Here is a 21104-nt window from a genome sequence, read left to right as displayed (position 1 = left end):
TTGCCGACCACAACACATCTATTGATGCGTTAAGCTGGAATTTTCTCTTTGTGCACCAGTGCTATAACTGGTCAAATGACCAGTGGCTTTGGGAGTCTGACGTCAGTTCAATAATCTGTTTACAAGCCTGCTTTACTGCTGAGGACAGGCTTCATTTTTAGTGAGGGTTATTGCAGGTTTCTAGACCTGTTTACATCTGTGAAATGTGGTGGCTCAAACACTGGGCCACCTTTTTACGTCTGTTTTAAAATCTTTATAGACGTATGAATGAACACATGCTTAGCTAGTTGGGCCCAAATACATTTTAAAGTAAATTAAAGTTGTGTTAATTAAAAATGTATGTATGGAAGTCAGATTTTGAAAAATTAATTTAAGTATAAGACACATTTATTAGAATTTCTGGTTTACCCTGCTCATTTAAAAAAAATGCTAGCTTTAAAGTCTCATGGAGCATTATCCAGTCAGTTTAACCTAAAATATAATACTTTTATAACATATAAAAGTGTCAGAATAAAACTTTTTAGTTACATTTTCTTGATATAAGGTAAGAAAGTTCCAATGGACATCAGTGATTTTCAATACTTTATCCAGGATTTGTGAGAAAATATCATTTACAAATACACAACAGCTAAGCAGCTATGCTAAATTAGCCTCATGTAGCACTAGCAAGCTACTAGCCAGTATTCTTTGATACTGTTGCAAAGCATCACTACTGACTGGACACTTTTACATCCAGATTTTAAATATCAGCTATAATAAAGTTGCAGTAAAGTTGTAATCTCTCTAATTGTTTTAATTTGTCCTGTTCCAAATAAACTAAAGTAATTGGAAACAATATTCTACTGATGTAGATTTTTTCTTTTTTTTTTCTTTTTTTACGTCGAAACATGTCCGGGTCAGAGCCGGGGTGTTTCCGGGTGACGGTGCAGATTTGTCAAATAGTCCGTGCATGGCATGGTTGACAGGATAGCTAACGATTCAGGCAGGGAACAAGGGTGGACATTTTTTTTTTAATCAGCCCTTAAAAACAAGCTAAACTGCCCGAGTTGGTAGCAGCTTCGTCTCCGCCGCTCGTTTCAGCCGCTGTCCTCACTCTCCCACCGCGGATTCTCACGTTTGTCATTGCTCGGTTAGCCAACTGACGCTAGTTAACGCTGCTCTTTGAAAATGGCGGATGTACCGACAGAGAAGAGCCTGGACGATTTCTTTGCCAAGCGGGATAAAAAGAAGAAGAAAGAGAAGGGAAAGGGGAAGGAGTCCGCCGCTGGGCCCACGTCGGCCGTGGTGAAAAAGACCAAAAAGGAGAAGGAAAAATCGACGAAAAATGAGAATCAGGACGCGCAGGTTGATAAGGTAACCGACGCTGCTCTCCTGGAACTTTTTGCCTCATTAGCGTCTTTACCAGTTACCGGTGTCGTGTCACATTTTGAATATGTACGTCTAAAAATGCTTCCCACTTGCTGACAGCGGCTTTTTAACACTTCGTCAAATTAAAAAGGAAAATAATGGGCGTATATTTCAACACGGAGAGGGGAAAACGCCGGTTTGTAGCTAGCATATGGCTTTCAGTGACACACTTTTTTGACGGGGGACCAAATTTGACACGACAAGCGTACTTGTGTGCTTTGTTACACCCTGTGCTTATGTGGACCAACTAACTAAACCGCTTCCGTGTTTATATTACCAGATACAAACCCAAATATCACCCATTTGTTTGTTGTTTCCAACAAGGCCTAGCCGCCATTTGTCACAAGGTTTTCCTGGATTATCAGAATGTGGCTTTTAAGTAACATCAAGATATGACTAGTTGAAAAAAGCTAAGTCCTCTATTAGATAGTTAAAAGAATTGTCACACTTGTAGATGCAGCTGTCTTAAAATGTTGGGGCCTTGAAATCATTTATTGGCAAGAATGCCCAGAGAATATATATTTTTCCAGAGGATAGCCTCACTAAATTGACCTTCACCGAAAACACGTGCGACACTGACAGCTATAAGGATGTTATTGTACTTTTACTGTTACGAACATTCAGTAATGCTTCCGTCTGCCCAGGAGGACGAGGAATGGAAAGAGTTTGAGCAGAAAGAAGTGGACTACAGCGGGCTTCGGCTCCAAGCTTTGCAGATAAGGTGAGAATAAAATGTGTTTTCTTGTCACTTGCATCTTGGCTTTGGTGCCTTCCAGTGAGTGCCAGTAAAAAATGATTTTCACCATACTTATAATATGCTTCAACAGCTTTTGCGAAAGATAAAATCTCTTAAAGGATGGTTTTTATGCCATTGTGCATCACCTGTGGGGCAGATTCAGGGTTTAATATTACAATTTCAGCTGCATTAATAAATGGATGAATAGATTAGTTGTTAACTGATAAATTAATTACCAACTCTTTCTATAATCAGCCCATCTGAGGAAGTCAAAATCTAAATTTCAACCAATTAAATCTGAACATTTTCTGGTTTCTTTACTGCTCCATGACAGTAAACTAAATATCTTACGGATGCACACAAAACACATTTGAGCTTGTCATCTCGGATTTTAGGAGACACTCGACAATATTTCTCAACATGTTCTAACCTTTTTTAGACCGAACAACTAACAAAATAAATGAGAAAACAAGAGCAATCCCAGATTTCTGACCTCCGCCAAGGGAAGATGATACGAAGTTGGAAAATCTAAATCCGGATCCAGAATCCAGATCCTTAACCAGATCAACACAAAATTTGAATGGAGTCTTCCCTGGGCCAAGATCCACCTCTGGTGAAAATTTCATGAAGATCCGACAAGTAGTTTCCGAGAAATCCTGTCCACAGACACGCACACAGACAGACAAATAAATAAACGGACCTGATCGCATAACCTCCTTGGCGGAAGTAATAATAATAAACCTGCAACAATTTAAGTAAGTAGTTGGTGTGGCCATAAATACAGTTAGCTCTAAATACAGTTAGCCCAGCTCCAGGTCAGATTTTGATGTTAAGGGATTTTAAAGCAAGTCTAAGTTTGATTTATAATATGTAACTGAAATTGAAATAATCACAAGTTGATGGTAAACTTGTTTGCAGAAAATTATTTACCTTTTTTAGGCATAAAATGTTAAAAACTGTTGTCATTATCACAATTATTTATCTTTCTAATAGGTTCTGTCATAATTTTTTGTGCAAAATGCAGATAGTATGAACACTTTCATGTTATAATATCAGATATAATCAGATATTAAAACAACTTGTTTGTCTGAAATTTAAAAAGAAAGGGTCTAGATAAAATTCCTGCTGCAAATGTTGCACAGACAAACAAATGTCAAACATATTATTTGACCACAAACTCAAAATTCCAAAGCAGTTGTGCTGAATGCAGTTGTGCTAAATGCTGCCATTCAGATGCATTTGAACAACACTAAATGATGTATAGATTAGATGTGAATCCTCACAAAAGTCAACAATAAGACACAGAAGTGGATTTATTGTGTATTCACCTTGAACTGATGTGAATGTATTTGGTTATTTCTACCTACATGAATATACAGAGACAAATAGGACATTCTGTGAAAGAAAATAGGAGAAAAGGGTTTAAAAATCCATCTTTCAAGCTGCCAGACGGAACACATAAGCTCCTAACCTTCATAACAAGGTCGGCTGTGATGCAACTGATTATATCCACCGCCTCAAAATGTTCCCTGTTCTGTCTGGAGGCACCGGAGCAGCTCAGCATATGTTCACTTCCTCACCTGCCTTCTGTTTGTTCACAGTGACGAGAAAGAGGAAGAGGAGTATGAGAAGGAGGAGGTTGGGGAGGATGGAGAGATCATTCTGGTCAGTGGAGACAAAGTGTCCGGTCCCTGGAACAAGTCTGGTGCTGCACCTCCTCCTGCTGCACCCGTGGGTGAGTAAACCAACCTCAGTTGCTTGACATCTGCTCTGTAATCTGTCAAAAATTCATACAAGAACACTGTGTATGAGTCACACAAATGATTTTTGTGAAGTAAGATCTGCTTTATTCACCCTGGAGGAAATTATTTTGCCAGAGTGCAATAAACAAAAAACAAAGGTTTGTGGAATTACACAATTACACAGAGGTTAGTAGTAAAATAGAAATAACAAAGAATACAAAGTACCAAATGTAAGTTTCTATAAGTGTTTGTGTGAAGTGTGTAAAGTGTCTACAAAAATAAGAATTAAAATACCTAAGAAAAATAAAATAAGATGCCACAAGTACAAGATATAAACTGTATGCAAATACTAAAAGCAAGGAAGATTAACAGAAAATGAACTGAAGTAGAGTAAACAGATATAGTATTTATTGTTAGTATTCATTTAAAAAAAGGTAGTTTGGTTAGTCCTAAAGACAAAAATAACAGAAGTTGAATTTTTATTTTTACGTTTAAATTCCATTCCTTTATAATTTCAGATTAACTGTAGGTGTTTGGGGGGTTGGGTATATTTTATCTGAAATTAATTTCTGTGTTAGGACTGTTGTGTTACTCCTATGTTAACACCGGGTAATTACTTTGTTATTATGAGTCATTACTAAGCTGTAATGTTTTTGTTTTGGATTTGATCTGTTAATGTATATGTAAAGAGAAAAGGATTTATTTCTGTACTATTGATAATAAAATAAACTTAATTATATCAATTTAAAGAATACTCTTGATATCTTGTCACCTCTATCATTTAAATGTGTTTTATATGCTAGATAATTACAGTACTTATTTGTGGGGTATTTTAGGATTATGGAAGTGCACGAAGAGCATTTTAAAATGTTTTGTGTTTTATCATGAAACAATCACATACATAGCCTAAAGCAGTTTCACCAAATTGAAAATGTTTTTTCTTGTCTGATTGATGTTCTCTCGCTACAGAGGAAGTAGAGGTGCCCGAGTCAAAGCCCGCTGGCGTTTATCGCCCACCAGGAGCTCGACTGTCCACCACCAGACGAGGCCCCAGCCAGGGCCCTCCTGAGATCTTCAGTGACGCACAGTTCCCCTCTCTACTTTCCACCGCCAAGCATGTTGAGACGCGCAAGTAAGTCGACTTCAAGTGAGATTAGTTTGCGAGTATCATGTGTTGCTGCCGTTTGACTAATGCAATCCCGTGTTCGTTGCTTCAGGGACAGAGAAATGGAGAAGACCTTTGAGGTTGTGAAACACAGGAACCGTGGTAGAGAGGAGACAGGCGGCGCTTCTATGCAGCACTTGCAGCTCGACAACCAGTACGCCATCCTGGGGGATAAGTAGAGCTGCTTCCCTCCGTCCTCTGGCCCCTCCAGCATGGTCCTGCCCGGCCCCTTGAAGGAAGCTGAACTCCAGCTGTGTGGACTGCAGTCCTGACAGAGCTCACGCTGCCACCATCACCACACTGGTTACTTACACAAACACACAGCCCCATAGATACGCAAACCGACACACAACAGTACCACCGCAGCACATACAGCGACACTCCCTTTAAATTGATCAGACTTTTACATTCATTTGGTTGGCAAAACTGCATCAAGGACTGCATCTGAAGGGGCTGATGAGAGAGGGAATGATTGAAACGGAATTAGCAAAATACACCCAAACGTATGACACTGCAGCAGCAACAAAAGGCGACGTAGTTGCCCTTTGTGGATTATACTCAGAGCAGCAGTTGTGTGGCGCAACTTCTCTCTGGACTTCAACTTGCTTTGATAAAGCCACAGAGGATCGAAGATGACTTTAGGCAAGATGATTTTACAAACTTCTGTGAAAATATCTATTTTTTTGCAAGATGGTTATAACCCAATCGCACATGGTTATTTTGAGGTGTGTTTTTGAGTTGCGTTTGGGGCTTCTGGAGTGGGGATACTACCTCAGCAGCATAGCTGGTGGTGACCATATGGACTGAGTGTTTTTTTTTTTCGCTGTGGTGGTGAAGGGGGCAAACACCAACCCCCACCCCTCCTCATACAAGTTGGCCATCAGGCTCTTTGATTTAGAAACTTGAAGCTTTTTTTTTCTCCATTCATGATGATGATGACATTCTGCAAAGATCTATGGACAAGAAGAGATAGGTTGTGGTCCTCATTTAGAATTTCTATATAAAGTGGCCTTACTGATAGAGAAAAACTGCATTGTCATCTAAAGAGAACTTTGCTTGTTGTCTTGCGGGCTGATGCCTGCCTCTGGATCTCACCACTTTGTGAAAAAAATAACATGCAAAAGGAAAAAAAACTCTTCTGTTCGAGAATGTAGTGCTGTTGTAGTTTGCCTGATGATTACAACTACTAACTGTCTTTCATATTCACTGATTGATTTTGCTGCCCTTACTTTTCTCTTTAAACATCAGAAAAAGAGCAATTAAAGCTTGGTTCTAATCTGAAACCCTTCCCTTGGTAACAAATGCTTCACTGCAGTTTGACACTAGGTTGTCTCAAATATCACTGTGTCAAGAAAAAGATGGGAAACCACTTTAGATGCAAATCTGTTGAGGTTGTTTGCCCATGTTGAGTTCGCAACTTTAATAGTTTGTTGTAAAGTGGTACATTTCGACCTCCAGTTTTAAGACTTTTCTTTTTTTAACAAGGCTTTTCCTCAAAGGTAATCCCACTGTCTCAGTTTCATGCATACAACCCCTAAACCAACAGAACTACCCAATTACAATCCAATGGGTTTTTACTACAAGCATAGTTTTGAAAGGTCAAGAAAAACTGAATTTTTGTTCTGTGTCTGTTCCATAAAATATGTCAGGAGGCATTGATCCCTGCTCGGACGCTTCAGGTGAAATGAGATATTTGTGATGAGAAGAAAAGAGCCTAACCCTAGAAATAAAGTGGTCCTTGTGATTTTGTCTGGTCTGAATCTTTAAAGTTGGAAATTGGGTTTTTTTTTCCTCAGAAAAGCGATTGTCTATTTGTAAACTTAAAGCTTCTATGATCCTGTTATCCCTCCTACAATGCTTACATCCTGTGTTGTCTCATTTTGTCTGAGTAGGTGGTTTTTTTTAAAAAAGAAAAACACATGGATAAAATATCAAACGGTCCAGCTCTTGGGGAAAAAAAGATAAATGACCTCATCCCAAGCATATTAACAAATAAAAGAAACTTTTCTCACAACAGACGTTTCAATGTTTATTTGAAGAAGACTGTAACACCAGTGAATGATGGTCATTTGCCTCCGTCAGGATTCACGACATGCTTTCATCTGTTGAGCATGTCTGGTGCCAGTCTTCTTTCATTTAGGCTCCCCCTGAGAAGATGAGACCACCAACATATATAAAAATAATATAAAAAATAACAACTTGGAATCAATTGTCATACATTTGCTGACTCTGTCTACTGTTATCTTTACTGCTATTACATATCATAAATGCTAGTTGCGGTCATAGTTTCCTACCTGGACCCCATTTCCAGCAGTTGGTCGAGTTGGAAAACCACCTGTGACTACCAGAGGGATCCACCCACCTGTGTTCTATTATGCAATAATAAAATAAAAATAAGAATCAGTGTTGTTATGAAGATCTGCCTGTTGTTACTGCCGCCGGCCGCATGGTGTCGCTGTCGCACACGGTAATAAAGCAGTTCGCTTCGGTTGTAAACTTGACTAAGAGGTGCTTTCAAACGGCAGGCTAACAGGCTACACAACTGATGTGTTTATCTAAACGAAAAAATATATATTTACAAAACGATGACAGACGGCGTTCACAGGGAAAATGATTACAAAAAAGACCTATTTAAAGAATGATTCGAGACAGGACAACTCGGCGAAATTTTACTTGGTACGAGTTGGTAGACATTCTGAAGCTGAATTTGAAGCTACTAGCTAACACTGCTAACGGCCGCCAAAGACAGAAACGTCACACTGGTGCTGCTGACAGGTAAATTACATTTAACTACTTCAACTCTATGAGCACTTGTTTAACAACTTCGAATATGCAGCTTTAAATGAATACCTAATTTTTTGTCGTTTTAGCTTTCTTAGCCAAAGCTAGCATTAGCCCCGTTTGTGACACTTAGCAGTCTGTATGTTGTTGTTTGTCCGTTATTTGGCCACAAAATATTGGAATTTTTTTTTTTCAGTTATTCCAGGCAGACAACACGACCATGTAGACATGGACATGTCTTGAAAGTGTTATGAGCTGCCAAATGTAAGATAGGAAATAATGCTTGGATTTCCTTGTGTAAGGTTAGCTTAGGAAACACCACAGATGGAGGGATGTGGGCAAGAGACATGCCTCGATCCAAGACATTTGTGGTTGCTCGCTCCTATCGTGTATTTGTGGACACAAAACCATGCCATGAAGAAGACCAGTACACTTTTTAAAACCCTCAAGTGATAAGAAAAAAAAGATGATTGTTAAAGTTCTGCTTTTTAAATTGGTGGGTAAAGGTCATAAGATATATCATTTTTAAGATTACATAAGGGCCATTCCTCCTCTATTCACCAAGTCTTCACCATCACCAGTTTTTTTAAACTGCTAATGGAGTTGACAATGTGTGAATTCTGGGTTTGTAGGTACGTTAGTTTCTGAGTCCTACAAAGCATGGATTTTTAAGCATTTTTTATGTACATGTCCCCTTAATGGTGCTATGTAGTGCCAATACTTTATACATTTAAACATGTACAATCTTTAGGACCAGTCTTATAAATTTATTTAAAAAAAATACAAAATTTTTGTTACTTACATACGATGGGGGGCTTTTCTGGTTTTGAAGCGGCACTGTGCCTCCTTCATGCAGCTGTAATTAAGAAGGATATCACTTGAATTGAAAAATATAGATTCCTAAACAATGTTGCAACATTAGATATTTGTATTTAGTCATTTCAACAGATTGTCCACCCCGATGCTGGAAGGTCATTGACATTAGAGTTCAAACAAAGTAGCAAAATAATTAATCAGTAATCTCCACAGAGACAGCAGCAGCAGTATGATGCATGCTCCTGATGATTCTTGGAACGAATACACGAAAGAACAAATGTACAATAAAAATCAAACTTTTGTTTAAATCTGGATTTATATCAGCGGTATCTCTTTAACACTAGTGTAACGATAGTTCTCCTCCTCTGGTGAAAATATAACAACATTAAATAAAATCTTTTGTTAAAATCACTAAAATGAAATTACAGAAATGTAAAACTTTACAAAGCAATAGTCAAAATGTAATGTAGTTTGAATACCACAGACCCTTCCAGAGTAAAACCAATTGCAGCTGATTCTTTATCACTAAATCTGCGAAGATTGAAAATCCACCAATGACACCGTCTTACCGACGCTGCAAGAATGAATCCCAGCAAACAGAGTAGAGTTAGCCCTCTCATCTTGGTGAAAATGTTCCTCCAGTCTGCGCATATGCTTGTTTTATAACGCCTTTGTTTGTAGGCGGAGTCTGTTAGGTGTTTGCACTGCTTCACCTTTAGTTTAATATCAAAGTCCCATTTGGTGCTAACTGCTTACCTTCACAAAGATTGCTGATTTTTGGATGTTGACTACTTCTCAGTTCAAGCTTTATTTTGCTGATATATTGCCACTGGAAGTGAATGGTATTACAATATCAATAAAAACTATTTAACCTTAATCTGTACCCACAAGTGTAAGAAGAATTAAAGCTTGTTTCTATTCCAAAACTATTCTTTTGGCAGTAAATGTTGTACAGAACAGACATTCTATATTCTACCCTAGAAACACTGCAAATGACCCCTCCTATGTTAAATGTTAAGATAATTCTAGAATTTACTCAACACTTGTCCAGTTTAAAAGAGATTTTATTCAGGTCCAGCTGCTGAAATGCAGTGTTTCCCCTGGGTTGAAATGGCTGTGAGGTGGTGGGGTCACTTTCAGCTGAAAGTTGTTGACGGGGTGGGGTGGGGTGGGGGGAGTAATTGGGTGGGGGGAGTAATTATATATACTATCGGGCCGTCTCCGCCGCAGCCGTGCGCACCCCCCCCCCCCCGCGGACGGTCTCGTCGGTCCGGCGGGTTTTGCACTGCACCTTTTTTTTTTTTTTTTTTTTTTTGCCGCGGACCAGTGAGGCGGCAATGTCGGCAGAATTTTAATGAGGCGGTGGCCTATACCGACGAGGCAGGCCGCCTTGCTGGTTATATGGGAGGAGAAACACTGAAATGTGTTCAAAATGTAGAAATTAGCCCCTTTTTTGTGAGCTTCTTTTATAGATAGATAGATTTGTAACAAAACAGTTTTTCATTTGCGCCGAACACCAAATGTTTTATATCTTCTAACAAACTGTGGTGACAAGATGATTGAATATCTTTCTGGACTTGTGGGGTTTCATAGATTGTCGAGCAGAACCAGAAATCTGAGAATCTTTGAAGGTTTCAGTGCTTAGATGCTTTTAGACCCCCAAAGAACACTGAAGAACTAAAGATGTGCAGGACACTGAAAACATCATCACATTAATTTTGTACACAAAGTTATTAAATATAAAGAAAAAAATATGTTGATCTTTTATTTGGAGACGCTAAACACTGAATGGAGTCGACGATAATAGGAAGGTTAAATGTTAAGATAATTAGAGAATTTATTCAACATTTGTCCAGTTTTAAAGCGATTTTATTCAGGTTCAGCTGCTGAAATGTCTTTCTAACAAATTGTGTTAGAGAAGTTTACCCTTTGTGTGCATCTGTCTTGGATTTAATAAATATTGACAGTCAATTTGAAACCTGGGATTTTTCCTGTTAACAGGAATTCCTGTTTTTCTGACACCCTTTTCTGACCTTATATTTACCTCAAGGTGCCTTGTATGGCATACATGCATATATTCGTACATATTATACTTGCTTGTAGAGTGTAGTTTATTACAGCCTCATATAAAATCAACAATAATGATAATAGTAATATTAAAGCAAACAGAGCTCTGATATCGGTATCAGCAGATGTCCAAATTCAGGGATCGGATCAGAAGCAAAAAAATATGAATCACTGCATCCCTAATATTTTTGGTGGATGACAGTAGAACTCTGCAACTCAAGGTAATAATGTGTATCAGACTTTGAACATACAGAAAAAACCCTTAGTGTTAGTATGATCAAATAATTGTTTCTCATACTTTTAATTATTAACCACGCCTGACGTACGTCAGTGGGGTTACAGCATTCGCTTCGGTATCTGGCTGGGTAAGTATGTATGTGGGTATGTCCAGTCAGATATCTCTGCAAGTGGTGAATTCAGGACAATCAAACTTGGCACTGAAGATCAGTCTAAGGTCCCCTGCTCAGTTGTGGAGTTACAGGTCAGCAGATCAAGTAGGGAGGGATATACGTAGGATGATCAAAATTGATACAGAGTATCCTGCATGGGTGTGGTTCTGCCAGAGTCAGAGTTGGTGTTCATTGGGTCTAATTGGGGATAAAATACTGAAGCTGAACTCACCTCTTTGGGGTTGGTCCACATCAGCTAAATTAGGAAATGAGACAGAAATTTCACACAATAGTTTCTAATGAAATGTTTATTGAGGAGAAGAAGCAGTATGAAGAAATCCCCTGCTGGTTCCTCATTCTGATGGCTGTACTCAGGACTTCATATGTGTTTGGACCTGTTGAACTGAACTCTCTGCTGTGTCATTTTCACTCGTCTGTATTTCCCTGGATGATGAATTGAGTAATATTGGGTTAAAAAAGATTTTTAGTTAACTGTCACACCTTTTGAAAACATGCACAAAGATACATACTGAATAATTATAATGATTTTTTTTTTCTTGATTTTTCAGATTGACAAATCATTGACTTTGCTAACATCATGTGGGGAATATTTATTGGGGCTATGTTTGTCAGTTGTTGTCTTTAAATCTTGAACATTTTCTTACCTGTGTGTCCTCTTTGTCAGCAGGTTCTGGTGCAAACCCAAAAGTGTTTTCAATTGGCCTCACAACACCATTCCACTGACAGGGAAAATGGTTATCAGCATTTTATAGTGATGTAAGTCCTTTGACAATGAATCTTCACACTCTTATGTGTTGACATTTATTGTCTCACATATCTTGACATTTTGTTGTCCTTATGTGTTAAAGAGTTTCTTACCTGTGTGCCATTGTCAGCAGTTTTTGGAGGAAGTTCAGTAGGGTTATCCAGCGACATCACGGTAACATTCCACTGATGGGGAAAAATGGTTATCAGCTTACCGAAAATTTCAAATAAATTTAAAGTGTCAGTGAGTACAGTTTTCTTCACCATCAAAAGGAACTCAGAAACTGGGGAGCGCTCTGACAGGAAGAGGTCTGGAAGACCCAAAGCCACAACAGACTCAGAAGACAAGTTTCTGAGAGACAACAGCCTTCATGATAGGCAGCTCACAGGACAACAGCTTCAAGCACAGCTTAATAATGATCGTAGTAAGAAGTCTCAGTTTCAATTGTGAAGAGATGACTTAGAGTTGCAGATTTAACAAGTCGAGTTGCAGCAAGAAAGCCATTGTTTTGATGTCAGAATAAGAAAAAGAGGTTTACCTGGGCCATGAAACACCACCAATGGACTATTGAAGACTGGAAGATGATATTATGGACTTATAGATCAAATTTTGAAATCTTTGGTTCATCATGCAGGATTTTTGTACATCACTGAGTAGGAGAAAGGATGGTTCCTCGTTGTGTGACATCGACTGTCAGACATGGAGGAGGAAGCGTGATGGTCTGGGGTTATTTTGCTGGATTCAGGGTCTGTGACTTGTACCCTGACCCAAAACATCTAACACAGCATTCTGCAGCACCATGGAGTATGCTCTGGTATGTTCCTAGTTGGTCAGGGATTCATCCTACAGCAAGATAATGACCCAAAATAAAAGTTAAGCTACGCCAGAGCAACTTTAGGAAAAAGGAACAAGAGGGTAAGCTTGAAACATGGAGTGTCAGCACAGTCTCCAGACTTAAACCCCATGGAGCTGGTTTGAGATGAACTGAACAGAAGAGGGAAAGCAAAGGAACCTGCAAGTGGCACACATTTATGGGAACTCCTGTAACAGAGTTGGGAAGAACTTTCTGAAGACTATTTGATTTTCATTGTGGGAAGAACACCATGAGTGTTTTCAGCTGTTGTATCTGCCAAAGGTGGCTACTGTGATGAGTCAAAAGTTTAGAATACATTTTCTGAATAGATTTTTTGTTTTCCTTAATTTGCTTATTTAGTCTATGCTTTCATTTCTGAGTACAATGAGACATTAACATGAATAATTTTCTATAAAAAACTGGAAAAATTGGGGTGTTCTAAAATTTTGACGAATAGTATATGTAATCTAATCCAATTTTTGTATCGATGTGTTTGTTTATTCCTGCAAGGTCATCGACTTTGGACTTCAAATAAAGCAGCAAAACAAACAACAAAGTAACCTCTTCTTTAGAAATGGCAGCAATGTGAAACATTCCACTTAGAAATTGAAAATTACATCATAAAAATAGATATTTTTTTGCATTGTTTATTGTTTGCTTCTCACACCAGACATCTCATAAACTCTGACTGTGAAAGAACTGAGCATTGCAACCACTTGTGGTCACTTAATACATTTACATAACCAATAATATTGGCAGATCTTTATTAACAGACGTAAACTTACTACTTATAAAATGTTAGAAAGACCTGTTCCCTCTAGGGAATTTCTTTGCTCTTCTGCAGCTCTTATCTGAGTCTGTGTGTTGCAGGGAAGTTTAATCCAAACAAATCAAACTATCCACCATTACAAATAACATGTCACGCACGCACGCACGCACGCACGCACGCACGCACGCACGCACGCACACACACACACACACACACACACACACACACACACACACACACACACACAGAGAGAGACAAAATACTTTGCGGTACATACCGTTGATGTGTTTGTGGTTGTATTGTTGAAGCCCTCTTCATTTTCCATTGGGCTTATCCCTGTGTCTGTACTCTAGTTGAATGAAAAAATCATTGATATTAGTCCGAAGGCATTGCAGTGTTTGCATCATATCAAGTATTCATCAAATCTTATAAAGGTTGTTTCCAGTGTAGCAGTTGAATTTTTAATAAATGTTGCATCATTAAAGATGCTGTAGGCTTAAACTGATTTTTCTTTCTTAATTAAAACTGAATGCTTATATTATGCTCAAATACATAATGTGTGAAAACCGCATATTGATTTATTTCCTTTTGAAAACCACATGTTTGAATTTACAGAAGCTGATTTCAGTTGTTCAATTTTGGAAACTTGGAACACTTTAAAAAAAAGTCATCACAAATTTTAATGTTGATTTAAAGATGAATATGTCTCAAGATTTGATCGCATGATTGATGGAGCATGACTGAACAAGAATGATTTTGAACTTCTGCCAATCTGTTTTAGTAACTACAAATAATGAATGAGAGTGGACATTCAGAGGTAGCAAAAATTTAAATATTTGTTTTCCAGATTCCATGACTTGAATGCTTTAAACTGGAAATGCCAGAGAAAGAAAGTTCAAACCACATAAAGAACTATATAAAAATATTTCAGAGCTATTTGGCTGGTAGAAGTTAAAAGTTACATTTATTTTAAATGGAGATCATTCATTTTGTCATTAAAGGCAAATTAAACTAAAAAAGTGCAACAAATTAATAAATTAAGAACAGTAGCAGTTGGTATTCTTAATCGATTGATCTTAGTTCTTTGTCTTTACCGATATCTCAACTGTTGGTTTTAGTTCCGCTACCACAACAGTCCCAAACAAAAAGAGTAGTACAAGTCCTCTCATCTTGAAAATGAATTGGCCTCCTGTTTGCTCCCACGTCTGCTTTGTAGTATCTTTGTCAGGAGGTGGAGTTTGAGGTCCGTGTGTCCTTGTAGATTGATATCAAAGTCCAAGCCAAACATGTATGTAAACCAGAGGAAGGTCTCCCCTTAAGAACTATGTTGATTCTCCTTTAAAGAACTGTATAAAACTATTTCAGAGCTATTTGGCTGGTAGAAGTTAAACGTTAACAATGCTGTAGTAATGCTGAAGTAGCGGGTTAGGGATACTATGTTAAACTTAGTCAAAAGATTTATTTTAAATGAAGATCATTTTGTCATTAAAGACAAACCAAAAAAGTGACAGATTATTCAGTAAAAAAAACAGTAGCAGTTGGTATTCGTAATCAATTGATCTTAGTTCTTTGTCTTTACCTCTATTACAACTGGCTTGTGTGTCGCTACCACAACAGTCCCAAACAAAAAGAGTAGTGCAAGTCCTCTCATCTTGAAAATGAATTGGCCTCCTGTTTGCTCCCACGTCTGCTTTGTAGTGTCTATGTCAGGAGGTGGAGTTTGAGGTCCGTGTGTCATTGTAGATTGATATCAAAGTCCAAGCCAAACATGTATGTAAACCAGAGGAAGGTCTCCCCTTAAGAACTATGTTGATTCTCTCTTTTTTTTTTTTTTTTTAATTCTCATTATCAATGAAATATATTCACCAGAAGTATTTTCAACAAATTTAGTGTACAGTTAAATCATACCAGACTACAGCTTTGTTATCATAAAAACTTAATGTGAAATCTTGTAAAGGAGTGTCTTACCCAGGTCATGGAAGAAGGGGAAGGATGACAAATTGAAAATTAGTCTTGTTCAGTTCTTTTCTGTCAATCATGTGATCCAAACCATTGGAGATTTAAATCTGATTGTCATGTAAAGAAATGTGTGTATAATCTCACCTCCAAACCATTTGTTTTGATTTTCTCAGATCTGTACAATGATTTCAATACTACTTAAAGATCAGTATCATCTAAGCAAAGGCCTGGAAAGGAAAGTTGACTATTAGTCTGATACGTTGACATTTGTTGGAAGAAGACATACAGTAATTGTAAAACATATCTTTTTTCACAATTCTTCTACATTGTATGTTTTGATTTTAGAATAAACAATGACTTTTGTTAATTGAATTCAAACGTTTTTCGAGGTCGTGCTTTGCCATCTTCCTTCTCTGTGAATGCGCGTCCGAAACCAGACCGTTGACAGAACAGAGATGGACTGGACTCCATAAATTTCCTCTTTTTTTTTTTTTTTTTTTTTTTTACCAACGGTAAAGCTCTTGTCTGACATTTCTAGCAGACTTAGTTTTAATATTAGTACAGTTATAAACACATGTTGTAATTTCCCGACGGTTGAACTCAGATTCTCTCCATCGCCGTCGTGTTTCCGAGCGGCAGTATGAACGGTCAGAACAGGGAGATTCAAGTCTTCATCCGGATAAGACCGACTGAAAACTTGGCCCAAGACCTGATTGAATGTTCTTCTGATGGACAGGTAGCTAAATGTCTCTTTTGTTAGTAGTATACGGTTAAAATGAACAGAAACCACGCTATAAGCTACAAGCACAATAAGCTATTTGGCGTTTAAAATTAACATCCCCTTCTGTTGTCAGAGTTGGTGTTCATTGGGTCTAATTGGGGATGAAATGCTGACACTGAACTCACCTCTTTGGGGTTGGTCCACATCAGCTACATTAGGAAATGAGACAGAAATTTCACACAATAGTTTCTAATGAAATGTTTATTGAGGAGAAGAAGCAGTAGCAGGATGAAGAAATCCCCTGCTGGTTCCTCATTCTGATGGCTGTACTCAGGACTTCATATGTGTTTGGACCTGTTGAACTGAACTCTCTGCTGTGTCATTTTCACTCGTCTGTATTTCCCTGGATGATGAATTGAGTGATATAAGGTTAAAAAAAATAGTTAATTGTCACACCTTCTTTTGAAAACATGCACAAGAATACATACTGAACAGTAATATTTTTTTCTAGTTTTTCAGATTGACAAATCATTGACTTTGCTAACATCATGTGGGGAATATTTATTGGGGCTGTGTTTGTAATTTGTTGTCTTTAAATCTTGAACATTTTCTTACCTGTGTGTCCTCTTTGTCAGCAGGTTCTGGTGCAAATCCAAAAGTGTTTTCAATTGGCCTCACAACACCATTCCACTGACAGGGAAAAATAGTTATCAGCATTTTAAATTGATGTAAGTCCTTTTGACAAATTAATGTTCACACTCTTATGTGTTGACATTTATTGTCTCGCATATCTTGGCATTTTGTTGTCCTTATGTGTTAAAGAGTTTCCTACCTGTGTGTCATTGTCAGCAGTTTTTGGAGCAAATCCAGCAGAATTTTCAAACGACATCACGGTGCCATTCCACTGACGGGGGAAAATAGTTATCAGCTTTTTAAAGTGATGTAAGTCCTTTGATTCATTAATCTGCTCTCTCTTTGGTGTTAACATTTTTTTGTTTCGCCTCTGTTTAAAAGTTCCTTATTCATTGTTTTACTTTGTGAAAGTTTAGAGTACCTATCTCTACATGCTTGATTTTTATCCTTTGCTCTGGAACCTAAAATAGGAGGGCATTGCACTTAATGAGGAAAATACATCCATGTTTACTCTGGTCCAATTTTGCCACATTATGTTTGCTTATTCCTGCAAGGTTTTCGACTTTGGACTATCTAACCAAACAAACCTCTTTTCTCCTCTGCAGCAGCCGTTAGCTTTATTTGGATTGGAAAGCAAGTTTCAAGTAAACAAGTCAAACCTTCCACCATTGCCAAAAACCTTGAAAACTCAAACAGTGAAATAATTTTCTTGAACAAAATTATTGTCAGCTTGTATCCTCTGATTGTGGCTTAAAACTAAATTGAAAAATGAAGTAACTTAGTGTGAAAACATTATGGTGTGTGTTTAGAGTGTTGAGCTGCTGCATCTGTGCTTTCTGCCATCTTGTCTTATCAATAATAGTATCCATTGGTCAAATCATTAGCACTGCATTCAAATGAGGCAGCTAAATGACCAATACATTTAATTGTGAAATGATGCTGTAGGTCTCTATAAAACTATAAAAATAGGCTTCTACTTTACTTGTTTTACATCAGAATAAGATTAAAATAAGGTACTGAAGTTGGTTCATAAGCAAAGAAAAGTTGTAATACCTAAAATTTTCTCCTTATGCTACCAGAAAAGTCCATCATATATTAATCATTACTTTATAAAACTTAGCAGCACCCACCTCTGCATTGTCCAATTCTTTTCTTGGCAATGTTACCTGCAATAGAAGGGCATTGTTTGTTAGTAAGAAAAAAACATATACATATATATTTTAATCCAATTTTTGTATCGTGTGTTTGTGTCGACTTTGGACTTCAAATAAAGCAGCAAAACAAACAGCAAAGTAACCTTTTCTTTAGAAATGGCAGCAATGTGAAACATTCCACTTAGAAACTGAAAATTACATCATAAAAATATATTTTTTTGTATTGTTTAATGTTTGCTTCTCACACCAGACATCTCATAAACTCTGTGAAAGAACTTGTGGTCACTTACTGTTTTTGCATAACCGATAATATTGATCCGACAGCTTTAGTAACAAACGTGAACTTACTACTTTTAAAATGTAAACAGGAGTCCTAAAAATTGAAATACACATTATGCTAAATGTATGAACGGAGAAATTTCATCTAAACAAATGAAACTTTCCATCATTACAAATAACATTGAGCGTTCACACACACACACACACACACACACACACACACACACACACACACACACACACACACACACACACACACACACACACACACACACACACACACACACACACACAAAATACTCTGCAGTACATACCGTTGATGTGTTGGTTGCATTGTTGAAGCCCTCGTCATTTTCCATAAAGAATACAATTCCTGCCTTGTTCTGCAAATTGAATTAAAAACAATCAGTGAACTTAGTCCGAAGGCATTGCAGTGTTTGCTTTGTATCCAGTATTCATCAGATTTTGTAAAGGTTATCTCAAATGTACCAGTTAAATTATTAATACATGTAGCAGCATTACAGATGCTGTGGGCCGATACTAAGTTTTCCCTAAAAAAATTTACAATAAGAAATAAAATCAAATTATCTATATTTAGTTTAAACTTTTATAGTATTAAAATGAAATCAAAAAAGGCTGTAACAATTAAAACTGAATGGTTACATTATACTCATTAAATACATCATGTGTGACAATCACATATTGATGTGATTTTAGTAATTCAGTTTTGGAAACTTGCAAAACTTACATTTTTTTGTCTTTAGAAATTTTGATTTGAAATATTCCACGGCTTGAAAACTTTAAATTGGAAATGTCAGAGAAAGAAAGTTCAAACCACATAAAGAACTATATAAAAATATTTCAGAGCTATTTGGCTGGTAGAAGTTAAAAGTTACATTTATTTTAAATGGAGATCATTCATTTTGTCATTAAAGGCAAATTAAACTAAAAAAGTGCAACAAATTAATAAATTAAGAACAGTAGCAGTTGGTATTCTTAATCGATTGATCTTAGTTCTTTGTCTTTACCGGTATCTCAACTGTAGTTGGTTTTGGTTTCGCTACCACAACAGTCCCAAACAAAAAGAGTAGTACAAGTCCTCTCATCTTGAAAATGAATTGGCCTCCTGTTTGCTCCCACGTCTGCTTTGTAGTATCTTTGTCAGGAGGTGGAGTTTGAGGTCCGTGTGTCATTGTAGATTGATATCAAAGTCCAAGCCAAACATGCATGTAAACCAGAGGAAGGTCTCCCCTTAAGAACTATGTTGATTCTCCTTTAAAGAACTGTATAAAACTATTTCAGAGCTATTTGGCTGGTAGAAGTTAAACGTTAACAATGCTGTAGTAATGCTGAAGTAGCGGGTTAGGGATACTATGTTAAACTTAGTCAAAAGATTTATTTTAAATGAAGATCATTTTGTCATTAAAGACAAATTAAACCAAAAAGTGCAACAGATTAATCAGTAAAGAACAGTAGCAGTTGGTATTCTTAATCAGTTGATCTTATTTCTTTGTCTTTATCTGTATTTCAACTGGCTTTTGTGTCGCTACCACAACAGTCCCAAACAAAAACAGTAGTGCAAGTCGTCTCATCTTGAAAATGAATTGGCCTCCTGTTTGCTCAAACGTCGAGCTGGTCCTCATGGTGTGGAAATTGTTTGCTGCATAGTATCCTAAGTTACATATAAATAAGAACAACAAATGACATTAACAGACATTTTGTTGTAAGTTGCATTTAAGAGACATTGCTTAGACTTCTTAAAATAAATAAAAATATCTATGTTTGCTTAAATATGAATAATTGAGGAAGCTTGTGGGAAAATTGTGAATGTGTAATGAGATGGGGAGAGAGTTTTAATATTTTGCGTACAGTGTGTTTTAGATATATTGGCCAAGTTAAATTCCAAAATTAGAAAAATGAACCTAAAAATACTCTCCCAGGCTAAAATGCTAGTGTATGTTAACACAGTCTGATGGTTATAATCAATTATGTTTTTACTAGTTGTTATATTGTTAAATTAGTTCAGTTGTAATCCAGTTTGAATCTTTCCTCCCCTTCATCTTCTAGATGTTTCCAAGTCCAGGTGTGAGGTGCCAGTGCAGCCAATGCGAGACAGTTTTCCTAAGACCCTCCAGAGAGGAGCCAGAAGAAGCTTCCTCAGCGACTGGTACAAATTTCATCCCTGGTTAGAACACTCCCAATCAAAAGATGCAGCTTACTGTTTTGTATGTCAGCATTTTTCCCTCCCGGATGCTCCAAAGACCGTTTTCACCTCTTTTCGAGAGTTATCACAACTGGAAAAAGCCTACAATGAAAGACAGTGGTTGCTGTTCTCATGCCAAATTTGAAGGACATGTAAATACAATGTTTGCATGAACAGAGAACAAGAAAATTCAGAATAAAAATACCTCAATCTTTAGACTAATGGAGGAGCAAAAAAAAGAAGCAGGTGGCTGAAAATCAGTCCTACATTAGAACGTTGGCTGAAATTTTAGTTCTAACAGCCACAGAAAACATAGCACAGCGGGGTCACAGGGAGTCTCTCAACTCCAAAAAAAAGGCTGTTTTTCTGTCTATGTTAGACTCGCTGGGTAACCATAACCCCATCATTAAAAAAACTTCAACAAGCTAAAAATGCAAATTATGCCAGTAAAACTATACAGAAAGAATTACTTGAGTGCTTGGCTCCAATGGTCAAAGTGGAAATCATCCAGGAAGTTAAAACAAGCAAGCAGTTTTCAGTTATTGTTGATGAAACTAAAGATGTTCAGAAAAAAGAACAAATGTCATTTGTTCTGAGATATTTTTTTTACAACGGTGTGGTTCATGAGAGCTTTCTGGAGTTTGATGTGGCAGAACACCTGGAT

General features: G+C 37.3%; 1 protein-coding gene and 4 long non-coding RNA genes across 7 annotated transcripts; 2 read left to right on the top strand and 3 right to left on the bottom strand.

The window, feature by feature from the left end:
* The first annotated feature begins 908 nt into the window (after positions 1-908).
* cdv3 (carnitine deficiency-associated gene expressed in ventricle 3) lies at positions 909-7064 on the top strand. 2 transcript variants are annotated; one of them, XM_022199376.2, is made up of 5 exons: positions 909-1353; positions 2055-2128; positions 3745-3878; positions 4855-5017; positions 5103-7064. In XM_022199376.2, exons 1-5 carry the CDS (start codon positions 1168-1170, stop codon positions 5227-5229), a joined length of 684 nt encoding a protein of 227 aa, XP_022055068.1. In that variant the 5' UTR covers positions 909-1167; the 3' UTR covers positions 5230-7064. The 2 variants fall into 2 exon arrangements, with proteins under 2 accessions (XP_022055068.1, XP_022055067.1); XM_022199375.2 differs by having other exon boundaries at positions 2052-2128.
* A 2-nt stretch (positions 7065-7066) lies between these two features.
* LOC110954713 (uncharacterized) lies at positions 7067-9265 on the bottom strand. Its single transcript, XR_002595939.2, has 4 exons — positions 9217-9265; positions 8634-8687; positions 7345-7419; positions 7067-7197 (listed from the first exon to the last, which is right to left on the bottom strand). It is a non-coding gene; the product is annotated as an uncharacterized LOC110954713 (long non-coding RNA).
* A 2055-nt stretch (positions 9266-11320) lies between these two features.
* LOC110945527 (uncharacterized) lies at positions 11321-19426 on the bottom strand. Of its 2 annotated transcripts, XR_007938355.1 has the most exons (7): positions 19266-19426; positions 18552-18620; positions 17935-17970; positions 17004-17075; positions 16787-16861; positions 16357-16574; positions 11321-11335 (listed from the first exon to the last, which is right to left on the bottom strand). It is a non-coding gene; the product is annotated as an uncharacterized LOC110945527 (long non-coding RNA). The 2 variants fall into 2 exon arrangements; XR_007938356.1 differs by lacking the exons at positions 11321-11335; positions 16357-16574 and adding an exon at positions 11394-11547 and having other exon boundaries at positions 19266-19424.
* On the bottom strand, positions 11765-15232 carry LOC110954709 (uncharacterized). The gene is made up of 4 exons (XR_007938357.1): positions 15071-15232; positions 13769-13840; positions 11983-12054; positions 11765-11843 (listed from the first exon to the last, which is right to left on the bottom strand). It is a non-coding gene; the product is annotated as an uncharacterized LOC110954709 (long non-coding RNA).
* On the top strand, positions 14586-19661 carry LOC127531299 (uncharacterized). Its single transcript, XR_007938358.1, has 3 exons — positions 14586-14734; positions 15217-15280; positions 19482-19661. It is a non-coding gene; the product is annotated as an uncharacterized LOC127531299 (long non-coding RNA).
* Positions 19662-21104: the final 1443 nt, after the last annotated feature.

Source organism: Acanthochromis polyacanthus, chromosome 20, assembly GCF_021347895.1.
Source record: "Acanthochromis polyacanthus isolate Apoly-LR-REF ecotype Palm Island chromosome 20, KAUST_Apoly_ChrSc, whole genome shotgun sequence".
Lineage (NCBI taxonomy): Eukaryota > Metazoa > Chordata > Actinopteri > Pomacentridae > Acanthochromis > Acanthochromis polyacanthus.
This window is presented reverse-complemented; position numbering and strand designations above follow the sequence as displayed.

Bases quoted from the DNA above. Each gene is read 5' to 3' on its own strand.
- cdv3 (XM_022199375.2), top strand. From the start codon at position 1,168: ATGGCGGATGTACCGACAGAGAAGAGCCTGGACGATTTCTTTGCCAAG. The intron at 2,129-3,744 runs GTGAGAATAAAA...GTTTGTTCACAG, and splicing joins CTCCAAGCTTTGCAGATAAG to TGACGAGAAAGAGGAAGAGG. The intron at 3,879-4,854 runs GTGAGTAAACCA...CTCTCGCTACAG, and splicing joins TCCTCCTGCTGCACCCGTGG to AGGAAGTAGAGGTGCCCGAG.